Here is a 20,393-nt window from a genome sequence, read left to right as displayed (position 1 = left end):
AAACGGGATCTTGAAAGAATAATGGTGGTTTCATAAGACATTGAAAAGCAGTATTTGTTGCTATTAAAAAATTAAGCAAACAAGACAGGAATTTTAATAGACTGAATAATTAAAGCAATCTTACAGCAATTATTTGCTTTATCTATGTGTGGTTGGGGGAGAAGGGTTAATGAAACACCTCTTCAATCATAAATCATTTACCATTGCTTCAGGCTTTTCTTTTTCCTCTTACTATTTGATAGCTAGAAGTACCTAAATCAGTTTTTTTTCTTCCTCTGATTTAATTTTAATATATCTTGCACATCTGGAGGAAATACTATATAGACATAATTGCATTTCTGTAGAAACACTTTCAAATTTTCATTAGCCATGTTTTAAATGTCTTTATTATACATTGATCCAAACTGTGCAGAATGGAAGCTTTGGAGCCCATGTAAAGGCAACCTTCTACCAAATTTCAGTGGAATTCCTGCACAAGGAAGAATCCCTTCCAGGATCTAGTTTAGCATGCATGAAATTGTACTAACAGATCTTTAGTGACAGTCATAATTACAAAATTATCAGGATACAGGCACATTTTTTCATTGGGGATACAAAATCAGCAATGAATGTATGCCTTACAAAATAAATCCGGAATTAGGATAAGGAGAACAAGCCTTTATTAAAGCACAGGGTCAAATCATTATGGAAGCTCAGATAAGTTTCACTCCTGTCACATGAAACCTTGCAGATTTTGCCTAAAGTGGACATTACTTTGACAGTGGCCTCTCAATGCACAAAAGGAGAACGCCAGCTTTCTCTCGCTGAGATGATAACCTGACATGAGACCAGATGCAGAAATAAAAAGAGTATTTTAAATGTAAAGCTCACAAAAATGAAAAACAAGTTGTCTCTTTTGCAGTCATACCATAAGCATCATTCATTTGGAAAGGTCAATATTAATTAGCAAATCCAGCAGGGATATTCTGTCACAGGCTTTTTTGTGCATGTGGCTGTTCTCTGTTGCAAATGAAAGATAATCCATATTCAGTTAGAGGTCTGAAAGCTGTCTTGTCTCTGAAATTCCAACCTCTTTTAAACGACTGGTAAATATAATTAACTTAATTTTAAAAGTTCAACATGTTCAAGTAAATTATCCTTGATTTCTGTTCTGGCTGCTTCCACAGTTCTGAATTCTTAAGTTTAAAATCAAAGGTAATCTCAAAAAAACCCCAGCAGAGAACCAAATTGAGTTATGTGCCAGACTGACAGGATAGTGGCATTTATCCTCGGGGAAAGGCAGGCATTCCTTTCATGCCTGGTTTTCAAATAAAAATGTGGAAAAGGACTCTCAAAGAAAAAAAGACACCACCACCATTTTCAGGTGGCATCTTTGCATCAGAAACCAAACCCCAAATTCACTCTGCATTGCTCTGAAGACCATTTTATACTTTCAAAATACTGATTATCCATCCCATGGAACTGGAAAGGCACCAGCTGAGATGCTTTGCCCCTTTCAGGGACAGTCCAGAGAAGACGGCTGTTAGAATTGCCTGTCATCTACAAATGCTTCTTCAGTCAAAGGGAGGGGGGCTCTCAATGGCTCCTGTTATAGACCCAGATGTCAGGAGCTTGTGAAGTATGTATGGAGGGCGGAAAGCACGAACTAATGGTGACAGAAGCTAACTGCATTATGTAACCACAAAGTTTGTATTTTAAAGAGCACCACAGCACTTGGAGCAATAAACTTGAAACTGCAGCTCCTCCTTCCTTGAAGTATTTTGTTGTAAATTTTCCACATGGGTAATGGATAATCAGAAATAGGGTTTTAGTCTACAAATATAAATCACGAAATGAACACTAAAAAAACCCTTAAAGCAACATACGGCATTTTAATAGATTACAACTTCTGAAGTATGCAATGACTTAAAAATATTAAGGTTATTACACAGAATATTAATAGGAGTTATACTCTTGAGTGACTTAAATTTCCATGTTGCATAACCATACAGTTTCTATTTACCACTTAATACTGAATTTAATAATTCTAATGAACTACTGAAAAAGCTCTTCATTTTTTTTTTCAACTTCACATGCTCAGGCTCAGTTTTCTTCAGCTGACTGCTTTATTAGATGATGTGTTGAAACAGCCATATGCACCTATCTAGTCTACAAGCTGTTTGGAAGAATGATATTATTTCCAAGCACATTTAGAAGGAGCTTTGAACATAGCATTAGCACGAAAAGATCAAAACCAAATTAGCAATTTGTTAATTGAACTGCTATAAGTATTTTTTGGTTTATAAGTATTTTTTAGACACTCTTACTGCAACAGTATCCTTACGCTTGTCTCCCTTGTCACCTGAATCCCTTGCATGAGAATTTATGGAATTTGGGGTGGGGGGTAGTTCGTTTATTTCTTGGATGTTCCCAGCTAACTGCTCTAACAATGATACTTTTGCTGCTGTTAGCTTCCCTTAGTTTGCTGCTGTCACAGATTTCTCATATATTGCCTTCTTTCTGCACCGCATTGCCATGCATGTTGCCTGAATAACACCTCAAAGATGACTTTACACTGTTTAGATGAAAGTTTCCATATTATTTAAATGAATTCCCTATTTCTTGCTGCTTGAATCTGACTTTCATACCTGTTTTAAACCTTTACCTATAACCCTGTGGACTGCAAGTACACCATCCTTCTAATATTCTAAATAAGCAGGGACATTCATCTCTTTTCACCTCGTCTCCAGAATATTTTCATGGAATTCTCTCCCACTACTTGCAAAGTCTGATAATAACATGGAACAGTATTATGCATGTATCTCCCCAATGGTTACAGATCGGACTTTCCTGGATATCCATTTGTAATGGCCACGTATGTTTTGCCTCTGATTGCTCACCCAGCATAGCATGATCTATTAAAGGTGTTATAAGAAGCAGTTTCAGGTAGTCTATTAGAAAAACAACACATTTTATCACACCTTATCAGTATCTCAATGACCATTTAAAATTCAACTGCTGACCTGATATTCTCTCAATGCCTTATGGATAGATTTGGTGGTCTGAGACCATTTTTCTAAGGGACGGAGGTCCCCGTTACAACTCATCACACAAATTGGCAGCTTGCTAATAAATCTCAGCATAGGCACCAAGGATGAGTAGATACGGAAGAAGTCTCTTGTCTCTTCCATGTCAGAGCCATGAAAGATTTATAAGGGAAACCTTGTAGCGTTGCTGTCACTAATGCCGAACAGAGAGATTTTGCCACTGAATTTAGCAAACCAGAAATCTTCAAGAACACTATAATTTATTAACATCCTTGGCCAGTGACTTACACAACAGATATTAGTATGTAATTTATTTATGCAGTATGGCACAGTAATTATTCATGGCACTCTCTGGACTTGTACAAATGGAAGAGCCCTTCCCCCAAAAGCTGCAACTGACTTTAGCCCAGCTATAGATATTCAGATAACAAAAGGGTCTGAAAAAGGAGTAAAACCAGAAGTTCATAACACACGTTCAGTATCCAGGCATTTTTTACAATGGATCTTTTATCCCTAAAAATACGTACATCTTACCTCTCAGAACAGCATCTGAAATACAGCACACAGTGACATTAGACTGAATTAAGAAAGCAGGGTTGAACAGCAGAACATAAGGGTTTACAATCACTAGTAAAGTCACTGTAGCTGGTTTTGTTGAGAACTGAAGTCAGTTATGAGGACAGGTGGAAGGCGAGCTGAGCTAGGGGGGTAGGGTGTACGCATCGCGTGTAAAGCAATTGTAAAGAGTGAAGGTACTGGAGAGACAATTGTGCAAATATTTGATTTCCCTGACTGATTGGTTTTTATTATATATCCTTTTAGGTTGCTATGGGCTTTATATAATTAGTTTTGCTTGCCTCTGAGAGCTATACTCAAACCACTCCAATCAGCACTTACGTGGGCCTATTCCTTTTAATGCTTTGGAAGTTCTACCATTGGTGTATCAATTTTGTATTGTACATGTGTGTCGAGACACACTCAGCTTCTCAATGAGCTTGACTTGAGTTCAGTGCAGCAATGCGACATTAAATGGCTATTTTCTAAATCATAGATCTGGAAAATAGGGTTTAATCAATGACCATTAGACCTTGCACTCCTTTCTGGCATAAAATGCCTTCTTTCATCCAGGGTTACTCTATTGTTGTTTTAATAAGTTACGATTGGCATTTGGCACTGAGTTACAGGGGCATGGAGGCCCTATTAGCAGGAAGAAATTAAAGTATTATGGAACAAAACAATTAAGCGGGACAGGATAAGTCACAACAACGTGGTAGATTGTGTCATGCTTGCATTTCACTTCATGTATTGTATTCCCCCTACAAGTACAAGTGGATACAGCTAACAAAGGTAAAATACTTCTCTGCTTAGGAAATTGTTTTGAAAGTTATTTTCTATCACTGGACACCACATCTTAAGAGGTTCTGAGCACGTGCGCTTCTCCTTGCAGCAAAAAGTCATAGGCTTTTTACTACTTTTACTTCAGTTAAAAAAAATAGCTTATGTGCTAAATCTGTGCACCTCTTATGTCTCACTTAAATCTACAAATGTTTTCTTCCTCCCACCCCACCCCAAACTAATAAGATCTGCCTACCACAAAAGGTTCAAGTAGGAACTGATCGACATAAAACCTCTTATGTGCCCCTGGCACTAAGAGAATTTCTCCCGAATTTCCTTCCCACTGTTTCAACATTGCAAAAGAAACTGAAGACTCAATTCTGTGTGATGGAAGTGTCCTGGAAGCTCCAGTCCTGAAGGTGGCTAAAGCAGAGCCACCACAGTTCATTCATTAGATTCTCAGCTCCTCATAGGAACCAGCCACACAACACAATGGCTTTGTCTCATGGTTTTCAGCCTCAGAAGACAAGAATAAATAAGTTGTTTGCACCAGGCAAAATGCCCAGGCTTGCCAAATTACTGGTGGCATTACTATTCCGTCTTATCTAGACTATAAAGAGCTGCTAGCAAGACATTATGAACACGCATTTTTCTTCACCCTTTACTTTGAGAAAAAAGGCAGCCCCACACTTTAACATTTTACTTCCTTGTTCTTATGTATGTTTCAGTTCTGAACTGTCATGAATTGGCAGCTCCATCTCAAAGTCTCACAGGCTACTTAAAGTCACTTTAGGACAGATGACACATTCTATACCAACACAATATCTTTTTCTTTTCTTTTTTCTTTTTTTTCTGCCCCAGTATTACTTACGGCATTATTTCCTCTGTATCTGTAGAGGCACATTATTGAAAAAGTACATATAAGGAATTGCTGGGCTAAATTTTTAGGAAGGACCACGACATTTTTTAATCCAGAAAATGGATTCAAAGTTTTGAAGGCAGTTTGAATGACAAAACTTACTTGCTGAAGTATTCAGAACAGTAGTATATTCAAAACAGTATTCTCATGCACTTAAATACTCCCCCCCCCCAATATTTCCTTTGTTAGGAATTATCTCTCTTTTCCAAGTGATTTATGGGTTCTTCACTGATTGCTGCAATAAGAACCACAAGGGCGACCAGTCATAGACATGACTGTTACCAATTTCATAGGTAATACTTGTATAGATAAGAAAATTTTCTTCCTTTTGCTGTTTTCTTTTCAACTGTGCCTGCAACTGAGAAGCTAATACACTGGGGTATGCACACATCTACCTGTTGTCCGTGAATAATAAGACTTTAACGACATCTGGGGCTCAATGAAGCAAGGACTTACGCTTGGAATGTTTGTCACAGAGAGCCGATGCCCTCATGTCGCAGAGTCTCAGGGATCCTTTGCTGCTGCTGTAGACAAAGAGATTGCAGTGATGGGGATGGAACTCAGAGGCTGTAATCACTTCCGTCAGGTCCTCCATATTGGCTGGCTTTATATCTACAATGTCTGAATGGAAGTTTCATTAAGGAAAATGCAGTTGTATGCAGGTAAGCCATGACTCTTACTGCCTTTTTGAAGGAAGCATGATCCTCGAAATGTCCATACCTTTAATGCTTTTAGATGAAGATATACTCATCTGTTTGGCAGCAGGATGTTTTCAAATTTCCATACCTGCCACATCTACACCAAACTCAGAGCCACTAGTCAACAATGGTTTTACAGCAGATGCCATTAGTAGGTCAACATTTGTCCATGCTGAGCAAAAACATCAAAGAAACAGTATTCCAGGGGGGTTAGAATTCTCACCATTATTAAAATTAAAAAGAGAGCAGGTAGCTATACCTCCTGTAGTTGCTATTGAAATCACTGCTCTATCCCAGACAATACTGATTGATAGGGAACGCCGTACAGCTCAGATCTGCTCACTCCAGTAAAGACTCACCGGCTTTTATGATCATGCAACTTAAGCTAAAAGATACACGTAGCTTAAGTTAAAAGCCTCAAACAATACACGTACCTTTTTGCAAAGGCAAATGTGGCAAACACAGGAGCATTTATGCAAATAGTTTTGTGTGAATACATACTGATATAATATCCTTTCTTAAAAAATTGTGCACAGTATTGGTTTTGCTATTTGAACGTTTACTTGAATACTTGCAAAAGAAGTACCTGAAATGGCATTCTTGGGGTTTTATGTAAACGATGTTCACTACTGAAATCAATATGAATTTCTGCAACTGAGACCTGTACATCTGAATCATTTAAGTGGACATACCTGGAACAAAAATACATCGAAGATCTAGGTTCACAAGCACAAACCTGTAAGATCACCAAAGATTATCCCCATGAAGTACAGCTCACATGGTGCCTCTCCAACACATATATATCCACTCATACATATTACCTGCCTTGGTGAGCTTAAAAACCAGGACCCAGTTAGCATGTATTTGGAGAAGACCAGCCTGTGGAAGATCGCTCATAAAGAAAAGAATGAAAGAAACAGTCCCATGAGGGGGCTGTAAGAAAGCAGTAGGTGTAGAAGCATAAAGTGAAAGAAGGATATATATGTAAAGCAGTACATTTAAATAAGATTGTACATTTTCATACGGCCCTCAGCAATCCGCTGCAGATAAGCCATCCAAATGTTAACAAATCCTTCGAACAAGAAGAGTAACATTACCCTATTTTACTGATGAGGCTGTGCGAGAGGCAATAAAGGATTTGCATAAGATCACCTGGGAAATGCATGAGAGAACAAACCCAGATCTACTGAGTCCCAGTTCAGTGCCCTAAACACAAATCATCTCAGTGCCTGGATTCCCCAAACATAAAATCTGAATCAGCTGACATTCAAAATTTAAACATCTCAGAGGATAAGATAAATGAGAAAATCTGTTTCACTGATGGCAAGAGAAATTACATATCATGATACTAAGCCTGTTTCTGTTCCCACTGTGCCCACTTCCCAAATGGAAGACCTTTAATTGATTTCTGTGGGAATGGGGTACAGTCTATCACCACCTTCACACTATATACTTTGATCTTTCCCAAAAATGCAGCTCTGGGACACCGCATTGAAATTAAACATGACACAAAAGATTCAGAGATAATTATCTTGATGACTTTGCACAGACAAATACATCATACTGACGTTTGGGTTTGGTTGGTTGGTTTTTGTTTTTTGTTTTGTTTTTTTTTTTACAGCAAGTGGCTTCAAAAGGAAAATATCAGCAAAACTATGAGTATCTTGTGACATGTAATAACAACTGGGACTGAATTAATGTTGCATTTCGACTGTATTCCCACGTATCTCCCAGAGTCCATCATGATTAATATTAGTGCAATGAATGTTAAGATGTAGCAACATTGATTCACCCCTTTTATAAAGCATTGCTAAATATTCTTGAAAATGAACAGGAAAAAATGACCTTTATTTGGTTATTTGTATTTGGTGAATCTGTCTCAAGAAATATCTTTAAGTAAAAGCAATTGCTTTCTTAGATTGAATTTCTTTCGGGAGTTCAGAGAAATTATAGTAACTCAATACAAGAATTTCACCTCTCAGCAGAGAGATGAATAATTGCTAAGTGATGAGAAAGCTATAAAATATAAATAGAGTATGTGAAACAGTCATGGTAAGTATCATTTTTCTGGATGCTGAAGACAATATTGATGAATTTCCCTTCATTGCATGAAATGAATAACCCTATGCTGAATAATGAAATTAAATATTCCACTCTCCTGCCAGAAAAGCAGAAAATACTTGAAACAGACTGCATTTCCAGATGTGATCTAAATCTCCACTGAGAAAGAATGTCATTGCCTACTGAGGATCATGGAGAAAATGCTGCACTGAAAATTCATTGTTTTGTTAGATTTAGAAAAAATAAAACAATAACACTTGTATTGAAGTAAACAATCAAGGGAATATAGAGTTGCAGAAGAGATTTACCCCAAATACATTTGTAATAATAGATGGAAAAACAGCCTTTCCTTTGACAGCTACAGAACCCAATGTATCAAAAGAAGACCATGTCACACAAAAGAACATTTTCCTCCTCTCATGATTTTTGCCATCTATTTGAAAACAATCAAGTACAGCTTGACATGTGATATGTGGGAACTGTATTTAAACTAGCATGACATGGTAAGGGCAAGCGTCTCCCATGAGACATTTCGCATTTCTATTTTTCTATCTTCCCTCTGTGTCTTTTTTTTCCTTTTAAGCACAACGTCTCATGGCAGGAAAATATAAAAAAATTGGACCAGACAGTGTGCTTCAGAAACAGACCCTTTGGTGAATTTGAAAAGCTCAAAGAAGAGGGAATCTGGCAGAAACTGATTAAATGAAAGTTCCATTGCTAAAGGGAAAAGTATTCTAACGCCACAGATCTGTAGCGTTGCCTCCTACGCTAATGGCTTCCCTTACAATCGTATCTTCTGGAGGGATGTCTTGAGTGGGGCGCGGCCCCTCTCCCTCAGTTCACTCACATCTGAAATACCAGTCACATCTGACTCCTGTTGTGCCACAAATAATGTGGTTCATTTTCAGACTGTGGACAAAACGTCGAGGACCAAAGCTATCTAAGACAGAAAGACCAAAGAGTTCACCTTTAGCAGTGCACAAGGATATAATTCTGTTGTCCTAGAAAAGCTGGTGTTCCTGTGTCTGAACAGGGTAGGAATTTCCCCTAAGAAAATGAAAAGGGTCTTCACGCGGCTTTGGCTTCTACACATGCTTGCCAAGAACGAGGCATTTCGATCCCTGGTAGAAACTTACACTAAGGGAAGGCTGAACGGGCGCCTTGCCAGCAACGGGCTGGAATGCATTGGCAGTCTTTTAATTCATTAACATTAAAACAAGGAACAGAAAATATTTTCTCGCTCACAAAAAGTAGAACAGGTCTGTCCCTCCTAACCCAACTGATTGCCAGGTCTCCCCTCCACTGCTTGGCTCAGTGAAATGGGATAAAGCTATGAAGAGGACAATAGATTTTCTAGATGCTCTCCACACCAAAATGGAAATGAAAGGTCTAGTATGCTTGGAGACCACAATGGTGAGAGATTATGTTCTTACAGTTGGGTTAGTGGAGCTACAAGACCAGGAGTTATTTTGGGGAAATGCAACAAAGATACTATAAGGCAAGGTAACCTTTAACTTTGGCTAAGAATGTCTATGTTGCTTTCCCAATATCATTCAAGAACAGAGGTATAACATAGGAGAGCAAGCAGGCAGGACAGGACCTAAGAGGAGAAAGGAGGGCTTTAGGGAAAGATCTGAGGGAGGGAAGGGAGGGAAGCAAAACAGTGGGAGAGGAAGGAGGAAACAGCATAAGGAAAGGCACAATTAAAAACTTGGAATGCTACGCAGTGCGAGTGATGCAATCTGAGTACATGATTCAGTTATATGCTATGTTTAGTTCTAATCCAGTATTTTGTGCTGCTGTTGTGCAGCTGATATTAAAATGAGGATGACAGGAGGAAGGAGATTTGTTCCACTGCCTCCGGGCCACTGATCCAACAGAAATATCCTCCTCTGGGAGAAATCACTCCATAAAGTTCCTTTTAGTGCAGGTTACAAAGATGACCCACACCTTGATCCAAAATTCACATTAATCAGACTCCTCCACTTGATCAGCTAGAATATAAATGAGCATGCCTGCTTTATGCTCATGCCAAAACACGTATAACGAGAATGTGGAAAATACATAGGGTTTCCTGCTGAGCAAAAAGGGTTCCAGAATGAATTTCCTTGTATGATAATGGAAATGTAGCAGTCTCCTCAAAACAAATGAAATTCCCTTTGAAGTGAACAGTGTGCATAAAGAAATAGCTGCTTCATCTTCCTGAAACCATCAAGGAGTTCTATAAGAAACTGAAATTTGTAGACAACAAGCTTGCAACTCACAAGTTATAGCGTATAGAGGATGGAATCTTATATGATTATTTTGGAATAATTTTTATATGATCTGAGGGTTCACTGCAAGAAGGAAATCATTGGTATAGTCAGATGAAAGCTACAGGAGACAATTAACTGCCCCCCCTTTATTCAACTGCAATGGAGGACAGAGGCTTGCTTTAGAAAGCCAGACAGAATTTTCCATAACAACTTCATAAAAAGTCCAAAATTCTCATCTTTCTTACTTCAATACATGCTGACGTGATACTTCACTTTTACCCCTGCGTTGGGACTTGGGTTTTTGCAATTTTTAAGCACTTTCAAAAAATAAACTTCAGCATAACATATCTTCCCAAACCTGCCTGTTCTCTGTTTTCCACAGAGGTTTGTTCCAGCTCCTAATTTCGTCTGCATCTCACACCTACATTCTAGCCTAGTCCCAGAAAGATTCACTGACTAGCAGCTGAAATCAATAGCAATTCATAGAAGCTGCCAGGGCTTCAGTTTCAGGTAATTGATTACTGTGGTCCTGCTGAGGCTCTACACTTTTAATATAAGCATTTCTGTGAGTGGTTTCCTGTTAGTCATTTAGTGCACACTATTTTCATTACAAGGAGGGAACTGCAATGCTTACAAATCAAGCTCTACCAGTTTTACACTTCCTACATGGTGGTTATATCATTCCTATACCATGCGCCAGCTGAGGGAATTAATTCCAAACGGCTACAGTTTTCTTCCAGTCTTCTCTCCCCATCAGGGAAGCAGAGGCAGAATCAGGCCTCAGTATGCCCGATAACATCATGATGTGTTGCGTCAACCTTATTATGAAAGAAAGAAGCAAGCCCTAACTTTTAAACAGCCATGCACTTACTCCTTTCTTCTCATTTTTCAAAGATATACCATTATGTTTTCACTGTTGAATGACAATAGGCATGTCATGACAGTAAGGACACCATTGGACAGAGTCCAACTTGTGAATGTCTGTCTTTCAGACTTGTTGTCCAAGGGTTTCTGGAATGGATTGTCAATAGGTTAATGGATCTGGCCTTTTCTTCTAATTCCAGTGTTTTACCTTAGGCAGAGAGATAACCCAGTATTTATATTCTAAGTACCCCTAATAGCCATAGTGTTTTATCACACAGCATTTACCCACTGCTCCGCTAAAAGCATGTACTGTATGGGTTACATTAAAAGCCCAGAGAGTTGCAATTACATTGCCTGTACCATCTGACTCTTCTGAACCACAAAAGCAGAAACTGCTGCACAAGTGTGTGCTCCTTTAAGCTGTCTTGGACCTAGTATCTGCTAATGCAAGGTATTGATCCATACTTGAAAATTACTTAGTAGTAAAATGTCAGTCCAATTCCATTTTTAATTCCATGGTCTTTGTAACAATGATTCTTCAGTCATCATACTGGAGTTGGGAACTCTGGTAACAGTCCCATATTGGTTGCGATTTGCTGAAAATATCAATTCAAATAGCTTGAGTTTGACTGGCAATAAAGCGCCTCCATCTAAGGTGTTTAGATGGTGCCATTATGATAGTACAAAGGCTTCTGACAGCTTTTTTTCCCTATTTTGCCTCGTATCGGGATTATGATATACATAAAGAGTAAAAACTGCTATGGGCTTTTAGCTCTGTCTGGAAGGTCAAGCCATAGACAATTATGTTAGGTGCTGTGCAAACACAAATTAAAGGGGTTGCTCATAATACAAAGAACAAGTATGAAGTGCATACAAAGAAGAGATTAAGTAATGTTAACACAGTTCTGTGGACTTCTGAGATTTCTCAACTCAAGGATTACAGCCTAAATTAGATGAAAAAGAGATGCTACTGGAAGAAGAAAAGCCATCATCATAGCCAAGAGGCTGCAGTAGCAACAAACTTCCCAACTACTCAGACAGAACTAGCCACAAAATAGAATTTGGCCATGTTAGGTAAACAAGAGGTATAAAAACTAAGCTACTGTTGAGATCTAGCTCACCCAGAGATATGATGATATATTCAGTACATCCTCCTGTTTTATTGGTAATACACATTTATACAGTGTGGATACTAAGGAGCTCTGTGTGCTGGAGTGGTACTCCTTGGGCAATGGCCTCACATTTATGCTCAGCATACCACTGTCAGTACAAGATGGCCAGTACTTCTTCACAATCTAATATCTAAAGCTTCAGCCAGATTCGTGCCTAATTTAGCTTTCTATTTCTGTCCTCTAGCACCATAAAATTTACAAAACATGAGGAGAGCAGGGGTGAACATTCAGACCCTTTAAACGTGTTTAGGAACCAAGATGTCACTGGTTTAACTGGCAGCTGATAGGAACCAGAGTCCCTCAGGACTAAGGGACAAACAAGATTTGTTCAAGGCCAAACAGGAAGCTGGGGACGGAACGTAAATACCGAACTTCTGAACCAAAGCTGCAACTCCTGGGCTTTCCATTTCAAGTTTCATTCAGAATTGGAGATATCTGGCAAGAAATTAAAAGTAATAGTAGGAAGCATTTTCCATTCATTAAGCTCAAAGCAAAGGAGAGTAAGTATCGGTGTCAATGTTTTACAGATAATGTAACTAAGGCATGAAGTGGTAAAGATTTGGCAAAGGTCAGCTTAAGGACCAGCAAGAGCAATAGTTCTGGATTCTGCTTTTGTGTTCTCTCCTCCCCCTACCCACAGTTCTCCAGGCATGTGAGTATATACTCAGTTCTTTTCTTGGTTAGTTGGTTTTGAGAGGTTATTTTATTGTTATTACATTTGTCTTTTGGAATTTTTCCCCAGAATGTAGACCCATCAAAAGACTCATTCTGAATTTGAGAGATCTCATTCTGATCTTTGTAACATCAGAATTACTTTACATTCCTACTATGTCAGTAGAATAAAATCAGAAAGCAGCAAGAAACTCCCAAATCTCCATTACGCAAATATTACCTGAAAAAAGAGTCAACGTATTTTAAATGTACTTAGCTGAATTTTAGGAAGTTGCTTTTACTGCCATACATTCAGTAAATGTCACAGAATTTGATCTATGCCAGTTGAAGAGAAACAAATCTAATATATAAAAGAAACTGTCTATGGAGTAGCTGCCGCATATGAATAAGCATTGAAAGCAGAGAATTATTGAATAGCACTGCTAGGAAAGAGTATTTAAAATGGGGCAAGTCATGTCCAAACTTTCTCATAAATAGCCCTGTTCATCTACATTGCAACCATTAATTTACTTAGAGAATAACAAATTTAGAAGTAGATACTGGAAAATTTTAATTTATTTAAGAACTTAATTTTTGGCTTGCGTTTTAGAACAAAACAACCGCATTTTCATCTATAGACACAGTCAAGTGCCTGCTTTAGCCATGACCATAAGCACTTTCAAATTTTCAAGAGCAAAGAAATCATTATCTGCATATACACAGCTGAGAGCAAAATTTAAGTGGATGAGTCAACAGAGGAAGACCTGTCTTTGGAAATGCACGTGTGCATTTTTCTGTGTACAGTACTCAATCACTGAAAGGCTACAAAGTCATATTAGTTGATACATTTGCATATTAATTAATTAATTATCATTTTATTGTGGGATGCTTAATGTTACATTGGAGCATATCAAATACCAGAAGAACCTCAGGTACATATAGATTATTAATAGAAGAGACCTATTAAGTCACCTAGCTCAGCTTCTCTCTCCTATGTAGTATGATCAGTGGTACCACGTATCGCATACTAGCAAGGGTTCCAAGAAGAGTGCAACTTCAACATAATAAGGCAAGGACAAATTATATATGTCATGAAATTACTGAACAAAATTGGTCCTGTTTTACCTCAAACCAGGACATTAAACTAAAGCAATATAATCTCATCATTCACAATCCTGCTTTCCTGAAATCAAGGAGATGTTTAAAAGACATCTGAGAGGGATCTACTTGGTTTGCTGAATCCAGTCCCTGGTAGTATGAAGAAATACAACATACATAATTTCCTAAACTCCACCTTAAAAGTAGCGAGGGATTGTTGATTGTTCCCCACATAATTTGCAGGAAAGAAGAAATAAAATGTCTTTTTTTTTTTAATGAATAACCTATGCTCTAACAGGTAATACCATCGAGAAATTTCTTCTTGATAATTATTAAAATCCCACGCAGCTGAGGAAGATCTGCCTATTAAAACGCAGACACAGAACTTCCAGCTGGAGGGTATAAAATCTTTAGAGCATTTTGGTGGGGATTTTTCTTTCCCTATATGCAATTTATTCTTCCATGTACCCTGCAGAAAACCCCAATACAGCAGTATTTGTACCCCAGTAGAGTAGAATAATTTCATATTTTAACTGAAGTTACAATTCAAGTCACAAAGGACTCAATTTTTGCAAAACGGAGCTAGCTAGAAGTGTCTTCTAGAGCATAATGCTCTCCCTTTCCCTGAATGTTTGTTATGGAAGTAGTCAAATAAAAGGTACTTTAAAAATACCATTCAGAATTTATACTGATATTTCTGCCTGCATCTAAATTTGCACTGCTGGGAGATCCCTGAACATGAAAATGTTCAAATGTGAAAATGAAAATGAGGAACAGATTCAGTTCTCATGAGAAACTCCATAGTGAAAGTTTTCCAAATCATCTATATTAAATTATATAAGGCACCCGACTAAAACCTTGGCAGGACTTATTATCTAGTTGCTTAATTTATGTGAAAGGATTTACAAAAATGCCCATTGGCTTGGTCTCTCGGCACCCCAGAGAAATACGGATTCCAGGAGTTTGAAACACCAAGACCATTCTCCAAGGCAAAGGGGTTCAACATTCACAGCTGTATGCCTGCTTGTTTGCTTGATGTGCTTTCAGAACATTGATTCCAGACGAGTCGCATTGCTTGTAGTCAGAATGAAAACAGCCAAAATAGCCTTATTCTTAACTCTGGTGTTGTAACTTCATTAAAGTTAATACTGCCTTTATTTACAGAGCATTTTTATTGCAAAGGCCCTAAAAGTGACCTCCCTTAACTACTGCAGTGTCACATGTGATGGCACTACTACAGTACAGTCCTTGCCAGTGAGTATTATGACAAGAGAAAAGAGAGAAATGTCTACATTAATGAGAAGTACCCTCAATAGTGAGAAAAGCTTCCATGGTCTCAGGTTTTAAAGACTCAAACAGAACAGAGGTACAGACTGCAACCTTTACAATACCCGAGATGACCGTGTGAGTGTTTTTATGACATCTCCGTTCTTGTATGGAATACTGATTTTAGCCAATGAGCAAAGCAAATTATATTTTCTTCTTCTTCTACTTTATGTTAATACTCTGCAAAAGATTGTGCTTTGCAAGGTTAATTTCAAGTCCAAACTCACATGGGAACGAGAATAATTAGACTCATTTAAGAGAATTCTCCCCTCTGGCAGAGCTGATTAAATTATTTATACATTATCTTTTCGTATAATTGTACCTAGAACTGTGTAAATGGTTTTTTTGTCTAACTTTCAATAAATTCATAATACGTGTTTTTCAAGTTGGATACACCACCTGCACCTGTGACAATAGAGAATGGCTCATTTTTAAAATGCTTCAATGAGAAATTAATCCATAGGGAAACAGAAGCATGCAATTTAAAAGCTTCCACAATGACACCATACTGATTAAAACTCATCAACTGAAGAAATAAAATTAGTAAGACAATAAATCTTGGACGGAATTCTGTAACCCATTTCCACAGGAATAACTTTCCTGACTGCAGCCACATTACACTAAAACATGAGTGCTACTTAGCTGAGTATGAGCTTCGAGCTGTGACCCTTTATCTGTAATTTAATATTCCTTGCTACAGTTCCCAAGTCCCTCTTTGCTAAGGTACTCAGATTCTGGATAAAACCTGAAAATTCAAATGGAATAAACCACAAGGGTGAAAAGGGAAGTCTGGTTGGTGCTGCTAACATTCATTTCAGCTCTACTAAGCGCTCTTTCTCTCTTCAGTAGCAATAAACTTGAGAAAGCTTGAGATAATGATATTTTAAAGGGCATTCCTGGTACAAAATAGTAACTTGTTTGCTCCAATCAGAAGCATAACAGTCCCAATTAAATTGGAAAGCAATCGGCTCTAGGAGATCTGTGAAAAGACATCTTTGCACCTATTGTCAAATTCCAAGTACCTTCTATAGTTGTGTTGCCTAGATCATTCTACAAACACATGAACACAGTGAAATCCCAGTACTGTTCTTTAATGCACTATTAAACAGTTCTGGAATGGCTTTTATGGGCTCGGGATTACATTCTTTATAATTTTCTGCAATTCCAGTCAATTTTCTTTCTCCTTTTTGCAACTCACTATACAGTTTCAAAAACCAAGAGTATTTTAATGCCTCTGGCTATGTTTTTCCTTACCTCGGCGGCAACTAAATAATGGGTATGGGTCTCTATTTGGGGACAACTGCATTAGAGAAGACAGAGGGTTAGATAATGAAATCCATTAAAAGGATAACATAATCACGTACTTATTTATTCAAGTTGTGTATGGACAGGAGTGATAAGTAAGAAAATTACGTATTCTGATTAACAAATTAATATTTTTATTAAACAATAACTCTGCAGTGCAGTAATTATCCCAAGGCTACAGCTATGCTCAAATCACCTTAAATTAAGTTCTTTCAAAGCAACTCCAGAAAATGGAAGAGACTGGTCTTTGCCAAGAATGCAAAGGCCTCAGCTATAATTAGTTTTTCACAGGCAGGCTCAACTCTTCCAATTTATTTATTTTTGGAGGACGGCTAGATAGGGAATATTTTCATAGCACTATCCCATGCCCTGAAGACACTGATATCTGACACTCCAGCCACGTATTGTTTGCTTTTGCTGCAATGTACATTTCAGCTGTCAGGCAGGAGGGTCTCAGTCAGTGATTCAATGCTAAAATACTGTTTAACTAGCTTGGATATCGCTCCTTTGGCTATCAGATGTGCTCTGTCATCCAGTTCTCTCTGACTGGCTGATAGTCAAATTCCTGAGATAGGAGTCAATTTAAGGTGATGAGAATAGTTAAAAAGCAATCGTTTCTGACAAGGACCATAAAGTATCCTCTGGCAAGAAACAAAACCAAACAAAAGGTTTGAAAGACCACTTTTGCAAATTTATTCATTATTTTCAGAGGTTGCTAAATCTGGACTTAAAGTCTCCTAAAAGATGCTGAGACTTCTCGTATTTCTTGAAAAAGAATCATTCCTAAGGTCCTTATAGTCCCTAGTCACATAGCCTTACTGCTGTAATTATTCTCTATTATTTGAATTACAGCAGTTAGTTATAAAGACTGCAATTTGCACAAGATAACATACAAACACACAACTGTTCCTGGTTTGAAAAGCTTAAAAACCATACTCAATCAAGGTATTCTACAATAGATGACGACCACATCAGAAATAAGGTTGTGTCCAAGCTGGACACAGTTTTACCTCAACAGAAGCAGAAAAACCAATTCAGTGCCTGTTGTAGAAGCTGTATCTGTGTTCGTGTCTACAAGACAAAGTCATTTAGGTGATCCTAGAAATGCAGTTCTCTCTTGGCACTTTGCACTAGGGGCACAAAGAATTTTTCTTACAAATGGGTCTGTTGAGAGTTCATGAAAGGCACTTGTTTACTACAAGGATTCTATACAGTTCAGAGAAGATGACAACTTACAGTTACACATACTTACCTATTTACTAATTTTATTCCTCAATTGACACTAAAAAGAAGTCTTGTGTGATTTTAGTAAGAGAATCCCTACTGCACTCTTCCTAACAGACAGCAAAAACACCCATCAAGAACTTCCCCAGCTACCGCATTTCTAAAATCCTTATTCTGGTGGTCACATGAGGTATTTCATTTAAAGCTTAAAATTCTTTACTTTATGGCACATTTGACTACAGTGGTTACAAAGAACAGGTGCCTGATGCATTGTTTAATTACACACCCACAGAGCCAGCATGGTCCCCAGTTTAGCAGTCAGAGAATTCTGTCCTCCTTTTATATTCTTCTTAATTATTATTTATCTAGTATTACATACCCAATTAGCGTGGACCCCTACAGAATCTAAAACAGTTTAAAGAAAAATCAGGCTTTATTTGATCACTGATATCTAGTAATACTGCTCCATTAAAAAGATGACTATGTTTTATTGTTAAGAGCTGTCTTTCTCCAGTTTACTGTATATTAAAATATTCTTTTTACAGTGCATGCACAATTTTGACATCGGAACTCTGCCTAGCTTTGCCTGTACACATAGGTAAAGTGTGGTACGTATTTAATATTTTAACATAAAGTGGTTACTCTACTTTGCTTAAAGCACCACAGTTTGAGGCTTAATGTTACAAACATCTTATAAAGTATATGCAAATTGATACATGAAAAATGAGGCCAAAATGCATTTCACTATACCTTTTTTGTGTCCAAAAATACTGATTAAATTTACTTTAACTCTTACATTGGCTAACAAAGATTCAGTTACCTTCCAAGCTCTTGGGTTTCCTAGGATGATGCATAAACTTGATATTTGGAAATTCAGGCTATTCTAAACCCACCTGGCTATAAATCTGTGTCTTGATTTCCAGTGGGGTTTATTACAGATACCATTATTTGTGAACTTCTCAGCACAATGAGGAAGTCCTAAACAACTACAAGAAGTCCTGAACAACTAAAGGAAACACAAAGTATTTTTTACTTTCATGCAATCAAGAAATTATTTCTGAGTAAGCCCACCAAGAGAAAAACAAAAGGACAATATTAGAATTTGGGTGGGTCAGCACTTTAGACAAGAAATAATGTATATGTACTTCACCTTGACAATAGCAAAAGATCCTTCTTTCCTCTTCAATAACTAGTGTAGTCAGATCAAATAGTATAGTCATACTTGCTTTTCCAGGTCCACAATATTAATTGAAAAAGCCCCAAAATACTGCATGGAAGAGTCTAGCTCAGGCAACCATTTATAAACATGATGTATTTGTTAGCCTTTAAGTCAGTATGGAAAAAGCATGAAAACTCTAGTCAGATATGAGACTTCTCAGGCAGCTAGAATATGACTCCATGGTATAATATATACCTTTTTAATACATGATACAGATGGCAGAATCTTTCTCGATAGAATAGAAAGTGCTAAAATGTATTACACAGAGCTCTCAAAAGAAAAGGAATAATGTCTGTCATCTCTCCAAACAGAAAGTGTATGCTTGAGGAACACAGTGCTGCAGGTGGAGGTGGCAGCAGGTTCTCACGCAGTAAAGGCATTTTTTTGACTGCAAAAATTGCATCCTTGTGCACACAGCTTGTGCACAGTCATCCTGGCTGAGGTATGTTAGAGAAACCACCTTATCTCACTCAAGGGCTGAAACTTGCCAGTTTACAGCTCCACAAATGCCAAGAGAATACTGCAGATTTGCTTTCAGTTTAGTATTCAAATACTTAGCACTGAGGCACGTAACAGGAATTTTGTAAGGCTAGCTATCTTCCCCAGCCTGGAGGCTGCTCCCAGAGCACTATATATGCCCTATATATGCACTATACGTGCACTATATACAGGCGCACCATGGGCTGCCACAGACTTAGCCTCCACCAATGTACCGTGTTATTTTGTTTTTTCTATTTCTTTTCTTTTTTGTTGTTGTTTACTTCTTAAGTAAATTAATTTCCCCAAGATACAATGCCTAACAATCTGACTATCCACGATATGCTTCAAATACTGGAATATATTAGACTATAAGAAGGCCCTATGGTGATTTCCTAATTAGCTTAACCCTTTTGGGACGCGGAAGAAGGAATTTTTTATTAAAACAGGATAACCCTGGACTATATTGATCTGACTGAGAAATGCGTATTTTAGTCAAGATGAGTCTCAAGATGAGTACATGCTGGAAACGGTGATGTTGTTTCCATAGCAATGCCATGACAGCCTCTAGAGTGAAATAGTGTGCTACCAGGAAATGAAGGGAGTTCAAGTGCTATGAGCTACATAGTTCTGTGAGCAATCCAAATACATTCTCATAAAGAATATTTAGTACGGCTGGATAGTCCAAAGATTGCTGCTGATGTGAAGTAAGCCTTATCAGTATGCTTCCAGCAGTCCTGTTTTCTCATTCACTACACCCAAG

General features: G+C 37.8%; 1 protein-coding gene across 1 annotated transcript in view; it reads right to left on the bottom strand.

Moving 5' to 3' along the window:
- PPP2R2C (protein phosphatase 2 regulatory subunit Bgamma) overlaps nt 1-20,393 on the bottom strand; it is a gene marked incomplete at its 5' end in the record, with an annotated part of 196,135 nt that overhangs the window by 23,719 nt on the left and 152,023 nt on the right. Inside the window, 1 exon segment of the mRNA XM_082482560.1 lies at nt 5,737-5,901. Coding sequence (XP_082338686.1) covers nt 5,737-5,901 — 165 coding nt within the window.

This window comes from Vanellus vanellus, assembly GCF_965231255.1.
Source record: "Vanellus vanellus genome assembly, chromosome: 4".
Classification (NCBI taxonomy): Eukaryota; Metazoa; Chordata; class Aves; order Charadriiformes; family Charadriidae; genus Vanellus; species Vanellus vanellus.
Note: the sequence above shows the minus strand (reverse complement) of the source record. Positions and strands in the feature narration are given on the sequence as shown.